At 34.7% G+C, this 11,418-nt stretch overlaps 1 protein-coding gene across 1 annotated transcript in view; it reads right to left on the bottom strand.

Annotated features, from left to right (window-relative positions):
- The window catches only part of CDH9 (cadherin 9), a gene marked incomplete at its 5' end in the record, with an annotated part of 68,002 nt that overhangs the window by 41,988 nt on the left and 14,596 nt on the right, over positions 1-11,418 (bottom strand). Inside the window, one exon of the mRNA XM_080377771.1 lies at positions 2,005-2,299. Coding sequence (XP_080233897.1) covers positions 2,005-2,299 — 295 coding nt within the window. The remainder of the gene's footprint in view (positions 1-2,004; positions 2,300-11,418) is intronic.

Raw genomic sequence — 11,418 nt, 5'->3', positions numbered from 1 at the left:
TTATGGCAAGTATCTCACCTTTTCACTCCTAAGTTACTTCCTCCAGTTATGGCATCTGCTTCCTTATCTGAGGAATGGGACAAAGGAACTCCAAGAAAAAATATATTTGGTTATCCCTTATTTGCCTATCTGTACATCCTGAGTGTTGAATTAACATTCTTATTACTCACTTCAGAAATACAGAATTTCTGCTTCTTGAATGGACTGATTTGGATTTAGGTTCTTATGCTCTGCTACCTCAAGTAATTACGAAACTACTTTTACTCAAATTCAATGCTAAGAATTGCCATTCCAGCATAGTTTTTATATCCCCACATAGAAATGTCAACTAAACAAAGAAAAGAGTAATTCAGATCCCTTTTTTTTTTTTTGTCTTCATATTGGTAGTTAAGGGGCTTTTTTTACTATTTAAATCCTTTTCCTCTAATTCTTTCTTCACAGTAAACCTCCCCTTTACTTGGGTCTTTTATTGACACTTTTTCAGCTTAAAGAGGTATTTACACTATCCTCATCAAATATAGACATTTCAGAGACTTAAAATTTCACAAGCAGTGCCAAACGACTGGATGTTATTCTGTTCTCTTCTGTTCATACTTCTCCATTGACTCTAATGAAGTTGGACTAAGTGATAAGGTTAAACAGGGACATCACACTTTTTATCCTATCTATTCCTACAGAGTTCCTTCCTTAAAATATATATTTCAAATTAAATACGACATGTGCACTGCCAGCATTTCTCCTTCACAGATTATCAGCAAAGTAAATTTGGAATGGAAAGGATTTCTCTATTTTCCAGGTATCTTTAAAAGAACAATTCTTGGACTCTTTGCATTATACCTAGTAATGTAGGTATTCCCTTGTTGTGATTATAAAAGAGAGTTATAAAATAGTCTTCCTTTGCTATATCTCTGCCAGTGCTCTCAGAGAGAATTATTAGCTTCTGGAAATTATTTTGCAAAGATACAGATTAATCACAAATGTTGATTAGTGTCTTATTGTCTCTCCATCATCCAAAGCTGATTTTGCAAACCATTACAGTAATTCCTAATGTAAATAACTTCTGAGAATTTAGCTGTCGGTTGTTTCCCATAGCCTATGTATTGTATGCTTACTCATTAGAGAGACTCTGCTGTAAAAGAATGGAGCACTTAGGTAATCATGACAACTTCTGATGAATGTGTGCTGGTGAATATTGTCTATCTTTTTATATTATTTGAACAAAAGTCAGAGAATTAATTTCCTTTGATGCTATATTTCTCACCTTTCTTCTACTGTCATTTAACATTTTTACTTTTCAGTGCAGCACTTGTGACTAGCTGTAAGTTTTTGTCCATGAAGAAAAATATTTTTTAAACAGAAGGAGTTATTTCTTTGGAGAAGGGATTCACATGTTTGGTATCTTAAAAAAAAAAAAAAACCCAAACAATCACACAAGTCCAAATTTAAAAAAAAAAAAACTCAACAGCAAAAACTACTAATATTGATACCAAAGAGAAAACATAATTAAAAAACCCAAAATAAATCAAAACAAACACCACATCAAGTAAATATTTAGGTATTTATAAGAACATATTTTGCATCATTTTGATACATTAATTGTTTTACATACTTATGTGCTTAAAATTTGTTTCTAAAGGTACAGAAATGTTTGGTAAATTAGACTTTACACATACAAAGAGGATACATTTTATGCAAGTGATAATCTTAGCTGTGGCAAAACTATGTAGTAACTGGTAAGACAAGCATATATGCAACATTCCTTGATGGTTCCAGTGGGCTTAAAAGAGTAATGAGTAGCTTGTAGCGTGGAAAAAGGATTAAAAAGTGGATGAAGATGAAAGAAATAAATAAAAGCAGAAACCAATCATTTATGATACATTACTTGCAAGAAAAATTGTTCCATGGATATTCACAGAAGCTAGTATTAAGTGCCTCAAGTAATAAAATATGTTCACATCAACTCAAACCCTTTTATATTTTATGTAAGGATAAGTTTTTACCTACCAACTCCAGACATCTCCGGAATACTGGCGATGTACATGTCCTTGGTGAATTTTGGCTCATTGTCATTGATATCGTGGATTTTAATGATAAATTCAGACTCTGGCTCCACTTGTCTTCCTGTTTTTCTGTCTATAGCCTTGGCACGTAGCACATACAGGGACTTTTCTTCTCTGTCCAATTTCTTTGCAGCATGAATATCTCCTGTATTTTCATCTATAATGAACAGACTGCCAGCCCCATCTCCTGTTAATATGTATTTTAAATTTCCATCTCCTTTATCTTGGTCAGTGTGTAGCTTCAGGGAGGTAGAAAAGAAGAATTTTATAAATACATGCATTGTAATTACAGACCAAATCATTCAGCATATATGAGTAAGTCTGTACAATCTTGACTATCATTGAGGTCAGTTGTGGTTATCTTCTGTTTCACTGTTGGTAAAATAAATTGCAAGTTTGAGACTTAGTGATATACAAAAAATAGCTTTAATAAAACTCATAAGGACACAGGGCAAGGTAGAAAATATTGGAGTAGTGCTTAAAATGACTAACTTAAACCAAGAAAAGACATCTCTTTGAATAACCTGTCCAGAAATCACCAGAAGTCTCCTTTTTGAAGATGATGGGTCTAGAATCCCCAAGTTTCTATTTGCAAAAAAATACTTGTCTTTCCATTTCTTGATTGATGGTAAGGTAACCAGTTACCTTGTAAAAACATAGAAGAAATGGGTTTTAAGGATTATAGCTTCTGAACTTCCCAAACTCACCTACAAATGTTCTGATTTAACCAATTTGTGTTTCTAGTTATATTCTTTTTTTCCCCTTTTTTTATTTTATTTCTTTAGGAACATCTTAAGTCAGTTAATTACTTACTTCCTTCTAGTCCTCTTTACACAGGAGAAATAATTTTCAAGAACACCAGGAGGTAAATTTTCAAAGCATTGCGTGGTGTTTAACAGTCCTTTTCCTACTACATCTCTTCATGAGTGTTCAAAACTCTGTCCCTGTGAACTTAGGCACTGATTAATTTGCCTTATAGCACCATTATGAAAAAGAACCTAATACCAAAGTCGAAGCAAGCCATTGAAGCTAACCCAGCCACTAGGAATTCTCACATAGCACTCTTTTTCAGAAGTTTATTCCTCTAATTTCATTTACAGGGACCCACAGTACCTTTTTTATGAGCATCTGTAGTATATATTCTTCAGATATATGCTTACAGTCACATCTGGCCACAGATCACTGACCTGAGTGGTTTTTAAATGGGGACAGAAATAATCTTATCCCAGCATTTTTTTTTTTATTTCTCAGAGTAGAAAAATATAGTATGACATCCACCTGAGAAAATATTATTCAGTATCAGTAAAGGTATTACTCTAGATGGACACTATGGCCAGACAAGTTATTATATGCTGCCACTTTCCTTGTTTCCTTGTTTCTGTATTCCAGTATTTATGTCCATATTTCATAGCTGAGCCATTGCATCTTTTTATTACTCCATTTGTATGAAGCCGGGTTGTGGTGGATTTTCTTAAATTCCTTCACTTTGATTTTTTCTCTAGTTTAACACTGTAGCCTAACACTAGTCACCCAATGCAATCTGATTATTGTTACAGTCTTCTGACTCTAGAAGAGGATTAACTGGATTAGATAATTGTCCAAAGAGTTTTAGCACCTAACGCATTCAGTGCATATCTGTAATATCTGTGAAAAATCTTAAGGATTCTATACAATGGTTTGAAAGAATTATATGCAACATGCACACAGCACCCAAAAAAAAATCCTTGTAACTTGCCAACTCTACAGGTAATACAGAGAAAATAAATTTAAATATTGTATGGGTATTTTGACACAGAATACGGAGAAATGTGTAATCAATATACAAAGTTCATTCAAAATATTTGAATCTTGTTTACATATTTGATTCTTCATTTCAGGAAAAAAAACAGACTTTTTTTGTATGTCGAGTACAAAATACAGTGTATTTCTTTTAGTCAGATGATCCTGGCTTGTGCCACACAGGACAATTTCCTATCCCTGCAAAACAGCACACGTTCATTCTTGTGGAGAATATTCCTCATCTTGTGAAATAAATATAGCTTTATCCTTTTTATTTGAGGTAGTAGGTTTTTGAAATATGCTTAATGAGAATCAGATCTCAGGACTAATGACTAGCACCTGAGCCCAGTTTTCTCATGAAGACAGGCCAGCTTCTTTTTGAGTCTTTAAAACGTCAAATACCTGTTACAATGTCCTGTGTTGTTACTTGCCCCCTTAACATCCTCAGCCATCCAGCCGGGGGAGTAGCCAGGGCAAGAGCCATGTCTGGAAACTCAGTGAGGGATTAATCCCACGTGTCAGGAGAAGTGAAATCACTTAACATAAGGCATTAGGGAGGTTGGAGTCTCCGTGAAGCTAATATTCTCAACACAATACAAGGAAGTACTCGATTCTCACATAATAAGTTGTCACTGAATAATCAGTAATTTGTTAAACTGTTTATAGTACCAACATTAGTCATGTAACTGCTTACATTAGAAATGTAAATTCTCAGATGTTGAGTAGCTGCACATTCTGCCTGTATTTATGAAGTTCTTGTATTTTTGAAGTAATTTCCATCAGTTTCCCTAGGGCTTTTGTATTTTTCCTGCATGTGTATATACTCCAACACTTATTTAACTTGCTTATTATTATATGAATTAAACTGGACTCTGGCCTAAAGGTATTATCTCCATCCACCTGCCTGGCAGACTGCAAAGGAAGAGACTTACAGGAGCCCTGGTTTTTAATCATCAGGACTGCTATGCATGGGAAGAATGGAACATGTCCAGAGACACTGGAAGTTTCCCACTTTAAAAAAAAGTAGACATTACTGAAACAAAATACTACACAGTTCTGAAATGGAAAATAATAAAAAGAAGGGGATAGGGGTAGAATTAAATTTTTATATTGTTTGTCTTGATTTAGAACAGAAAAAATATCTTAGTTTAAGTAGGAAAATATTGTATACATGAAAATTTATCGGAAATAATAAGTACATAATTTGCATTTATTGGAAGTTATATCTGGAATGTTATTTTAATATAATTTTAGTTGAAAGTGTGGTGGTAATGTAGTTCATATTTGAAGACCTGCTAAATTCTTTTCCCAGGCAGTTCTGCTACCTATAGAATCTGTCAGACACTAAACTGAATTAAAGTTTGCCCTTTACTTGCAAAGGCTGCAAATTTTGCTATTTGAAATTTTTTATTCCTGCAAACTCTTTCTAAATTTGGAGAGCTGGTCATCTGCTGAAAAAAGGTCCTATATACTAAAAGAAGGCAGATGCAGAAGTGTAGCAGAGATCTGGGCTGTGAATGTAAATGTTAGCTTGCCAACCTTATTTTGATTGCTCATAAGAGCAGCTCTGCTGGTAATCCAGGGTTGATAATGGGGTCTTGAAATGGGGTGATGATGAACAAGTAGTGGGAGCAATGATCTTTTTTGTGCTAATGGGTGGTTCTGGAAAAAAAATCACATCTGTCTGTTGCCATTCCCTTACCCTGCTCCTCAACTATACATAGATCCTTGAACAACAGGTTAATTTATTCTATCTGTTTGGTCAAACCATCTCCAAAGATGTAAGGTAACTCAAACTGTTACAGGCATTTTAAGCTTCCTACTTATCTCATGTTTCTATCAAATGATAAACAGAGTTTTAAAGCATGATAAATATGGGAATAGAATGTCATTTCCTAAATATGAAGAGTTTCACCTCCTATTGCCAATTTACTATAAGAAGATCACTTGAAGTACAGTTGCAAACTACCACTTATTTGAACTGTAACAATTTCTAATTCCTATGTATGTTTTGTTTTGCACTTTGTATTCAAGGAACCTTCATTAATCTGGGAAGTAATTTTGCAACAACAGTTTGTGAAAAAATGAGACCTTTTTGTATTCAAGAATAAATAAATAAAGCAAAACATTATTCAGCATCTTACAGAAACAGGATACTAGTTGTGTAAAAAAGAACAATCAAACCATTCTCTCGCTATATTGGAGTTATATGATTAGGAAAAATGCTTTTAATTTATGAGACACAGTAACTCCCCATAAGATTGTAGATGTTTATGCGAAACAGATGAATATAGGAACATACACATTTGTATAAAGAAACTGCAATTTAATTTTGATCAACCTATATTGTGTTTCTCTATGACTGGTAATCTTCCATAAACTGCTTAGATATTTTGAATTTATAATGTAAATGATGATTTCATCTTTTGAAATTTTAATTGTTCTACAAAGAGCCTACAGAAAATTACCTAAAGAAAATCACATGCAAACATGTGGTGTGTTATGAGTTTACAAAATATCATGGCCTTTATTCACAAACACCAAGGAACAGGAGTACAATTTTTTTCTACATCCTAGAAATTTTAATTAGTAAACTGTTTTGTTTTGGTTTAAATTAGGAAACTTCATGTGTGTGAAGGAGGCTCAGATATTCAAACTGGGAAAATAGTATTCATACATTTGATCCAAGGTAATCTTTGACTGCTGTGATTTCCCTCTACATTTTACAGATTCAGCAGGTACAGGGAGGGCCACCATTTACTGTCAGCAGAAAGTCATTCCTGTTGAAATATTTCGTTTGTTTTACTCTACGTGATCCTTTGTCTCTATTTGTGGTGGGGTAGGTTAGCAAGCAAAACCTCTATATGGGTGGAAAATGAACCTGTCAAATGTATCCTTTCACATATCAAAAATTGTTCTGTAATTTCTGTGAAGAGCTGGCAGGTCAGAGGACAGCCATGAAATACTTTGATAAAAGTAAGCAAACAAACAAACAAACCTCCCTCCCATATCAGATAATAAGTTACTCAGTATATAGTGGCCACACTGATAAAGAATGTCATCCTTATTCCATTGAATACCTAGTATCAATTCATCTGAAACACGTTGGAATGAAGACATAACTTAGAAGATGCACTGCTTGGTATCTTGATTTCTTAATATTCTTTTGCACACATTTCTTTTTCTATAGTCTTCTATACACATTCACAACGCAACTTTTCCTGAGGATCATCAGAGAAGACATTGGTAATGGTTATGGGAGTGATAATTAGCTATTTCTGTAACAATGTATGCCTTATAAATATGGTCATACTTATAAATGCTCTCTCAATCTTTTTTCTGTATTTACATAGGAAAAGTGTGCATCTCTAATCAGCCTTTATATCCAGTTCTGTGAAACTGAATTTTTATGTGATGTGATAATTGAGACCTTGATGTTCTGAAAAGAAATCTTGACATAAATTTACATGGGTCCCTGTTACTGCAATTTCCAATAAGTAAGTGAGTAGGCAAACAACAAATTATCTCAGAGTTCTCCAGCATAATTCTATTTCCTCTAAATTAAGTACCCTGCTCCTTTACCTTATGCTTCACCCTCATGTGGCACTCAATATATATCGTATTATTTGAATATGCATTCTTAGTATGTCCAAGTCTAATCCATAGCTTCTCTCAAAAGTGCTATTATTATACACAGTGGAGACGGTATCAGCATTCTTTGGAGGGAAAATATATCTCATAAATTATCAAGTTCAGGGATTGGTATAGAATGCGAAATATGAAGGAAAAATTGGAAAAAATTTACCTTAGAAAACAGTTCCTCTAAGGCCCATGTTTAAAAGTGTTCGACTTTTTCTTCTGAGTTCAGCTTTAATTAACTAAATTTCCTGAAAACTGTGCAGGTGATCTGGTTCCCCACTCTTTGTAATTAAGAGTAACTCTTTTCAGGTTAAGCAGACATATAATCAATAGAAGCAGGGAAAATCAATGGACACAGTTAAAAAATTATATAGACATATGAATGAATTTTCTCCATTTAGAAGCAAGAAATTGCCAGATTTCATTTAGAGTTCCTTTTATTTGCAATTCCTTTCTATACAACTATTCTTGCAGAAGCAAGGGGGAAAAAAAGAGCAAGATGAGCTACTTAAGACTAGCAAGATTGTTAGGAATAAATACAGTGAAAACATTTATTTGGTTACCTAAATCCAGAAAAGAGGTATGATGTCTCTTGTGGAGGGGGATAAGGGGGAAGGAAGGATGAAGACACGTCAAGGAGAAGGTAGATTGATGTTTACTTTGTAGTAGGTACTGTACTAATGCTTACAACTTGGTTTAAAATATGCCTCTGTATCACAGTATAGAAAAAGAGCTATTACAGATTTCTTGCCTCCACTTGCCTCCACCCACACAGTTGTTTCCAGGGAGGAATCCTGATATCCCATAGCCATCCTATCTCAGCCCCTATTTGCCTGTAAATACCTTGTATAAAGTGTGAACAATGCTCTTTCCTTCCTTTTTAAGTGAAGATATGTTGGGGTGGGGTCAAATTATCTCTTTTCAGTGTCACTAAATTGGTACATATGTTAGTGGGAGAGGAAGACGATGCTGATTTCCATATTGTTGTGGTGAAACTGCTGCCAGAACACAAGCAAGCCTCTTCAAGAGTATGTCCAGGGTGCTGGATTGTATGGAGCTGCAATCACCATTAGAATGCAGATGCACATGGTGGGGACAAAGGCCACAAATACAGACTTCTATAGTCAGATATTTATTTATTTTTTAAGTTGTGTCATAAACTTATCAGATAGGCATTATTAATATATGACCTGGAGAACAAGTGAATTCATGGGCATGCCCAGGCCCAGGCTCAAACACCTGAAACTCTAAACTCTCTAAAATCCTGGTCACACATTATAAAGAACAAAGGTTTTAATCTGTCTCATCTATTTTTATTTGCTCTCCTCAAACCTTGACAGGGAAGAATGGGAGCAAGATGCAAAACTGAGTCTTTTCTTGGCATGGAGAAGTGGTTCTGGGTCCCACAGGTCAGGTATAGCTATGGTGTGATACCTTTCTTCCTGTGTTCACTGTCAAAAACATTGCCCTTTATATTGTGCAGTACTTGCACTTGGGTGTTCATCCTTACTTGCTAGTTACTGTTGTGTATAAGTAGAAGAAAGGAAGTTCTTTGAGCAAAAGTCCTACAAATTACATTAGAGAATTTTAATGTCCTTACAGTATTTTTTAAATTCATCCTGTAGTATTGTGAAGGTATTTTCATAGTGTCTGTAAATTCGCTATGCTAATCTAAATGGCTTAATTCCTCTTTCATATTATAGTTGCATAAATCAATTTCTAAGGTGGCTACTGCAATCTTCTCTGTTATTTCTTTCCATCTTCACCACTAAAGTTAGATTGCGTTTATATTTACACAAAACACTGAAAATGCTAATGGTAAATCTTACGTTTGTTGATGCCTGTATACGTATTTTAGATGTTTAGAGCAGTACCCTGTTACAAAATCTCTGCTAATTTTGGCTGGAATAGGGTTTTGTTTTAATATGTGCAATTCAAAGGTCTTTCTTGAAGGAGGACATTAGGGTTTGCTTGCTGGGATTCTTTTCTGCCAGTTGCTGAGGGCATAACATTAAAACATAAAGTGTAAATGGTGCTAGTTATTTTGGTTTGAGGCATTACAAGTCAGCAGGAGAAACTGGAAGCTACAAAAGACACAGATTATTTTTTATCCCCTGTGAAAATGAAAGCTGAACCAAGAGTTACATTGGGGCTGTCTTTTTACACTAAATATATTTCTATTTAAGGTTTTGCTGAAGCATAATGCAGCTATTCGAACACATCTATGTTCTTTTTATGTTTCATGTGCAATTTATGCTTCAGATGGAAAACTTTGTCACCCACCCCCCTCAAATGCTGTATATTCAGCCTCTTGGGTCGTGGTACAGTTAAGGTGTTTTCCACATGCTAGTCACAACTTTGCCTTCACTACAAAGTCTTTTCCTTGAGTTTACCTTCCATAACATTGCTTTCTTTATTGCTTAAGGCAAAAGTCTCAAACCATGTATAACTTCAGATTGAAAAAACTTTTCATAAATTTAACATAATGAAGCATTATAATAGTAGTTTGACAGTTATAAAATGTTGGGGTTTACCTGTAATATATCCCAACCTACTGACTCTGGGAAATGTATAAGGAAACCGTGATAGACTGTACATGGCATAAACGATCATTGACAATGTCATTAACTGTCAGATTTAGTATGATTCTTTCAAATGTGCTTATATCTTCCTAAATATAAAAGCAATAAGCATAAATAGTAAGGACTGGGAAGGAAAAGGAAAGCATGAGCTATTCCCAAGTAACAGGAGAAAACGTAATTTCTGTACTTTTAGGATTCCTCAAATTTCTTTTCATCACAGTTTCTAGCTAAAGCCTAGGAACTTTACATGCATAATACAGGAAAACACAAGTTCATGTGTATGTCACATTTACAAATCCATGTGCCTATTTACATCAAATTTATTTTCATATATGGTGATTGTACTATGCTATTTATTCTGAAGCTGTGGCATAGAAAAGGATTGAGTTTTCCAAGTCTGCCCAATATGTATTAAATCATAAATTGATTTGACCCCAGGAAACTTGACTGTAATTATCACTCTAAGCTTACTCCAAGTAAATAAGGTTATGCATATAGAGATGGGAAAGAAGATAGTATTTGCAAAGGAGGATGGATGAGTATTACCTAGAACAAAATTAATTCATATAAAAATTGAAAGAAATGAGCTTGAAATAAGAGCTTGTGGCATCCTAGCCATCCCTAAAATCTCACAGAAAACACATCGAGTGCTAGTGGCAGGTAAGATATCAACCGGTGTCCCCACTGTATGATTTCAGACCTTTGTGAGATTTACAGCAGCTAGGATAGAGCACCACCAGCAGCTCTGCCAGTATTCTCCTTGATTAGCATTTGAACTAATTAAAAACGCTAAAGATATCTTAATAACTGCAGTAGTTCTTCAATGTGGATTGCAGTAGCACTATCTGCATTGCTTTAATTTTCTATTTATGTGTGTTTAATCAAAAGTTTTATGTATGTGCTAAATGGCAATGTGTTTACCTGACTTGAATTTGTGACATCAGCACAAACTTAATTAAACAACCAAACTCAGTGTGTGATGGTAACCTAAGTGACTGTATATTAAACAAGGCAAATGACATTTACTTTTCTTATCTCCTGTTTTCCAGCATCTGGTTCTTGTGTTCAGCTGCCTATTGTTACAAATTCTCTAGAGAATGACATTGTGAAAAACACTGCTGACATCAGCTGCAGGTGCTGATTTTGACTTAGTAGGTAAGGGTAAATCTGGTTTTAATTCAGGCAAGGTTCAGCAGAATTCTTAGTCTTTTGGTTCTGTTGAGACAAACACAATACAGGGAAAATAATTCCCTCCACCTACATCTCCCCATACCTAGGAGGCTGTCCTGGAAACCAGAGCTGTTTGCTCAAGTGCCTCCTTCCTATGCATACTTTCTACATTTCCTGTGCCCTATATG

This window comes from Falco punctatus (genome assembly GCF_963210335.1).
Source record: "Falco punctatus genome assembly, chromosome: 3".
Taxonomy (NCBI): domain Eukaryota; kingdom Metazoa; phylum Chordata; class Aves; order Falconiformes; family Falconidae; genus Falco; species Falco punctatus.
The sequence above is the reverse complement of the archived record's forward strand: the minus strand, read 5'-3'. Positions and strand labels throughout refer to the sequence as shown.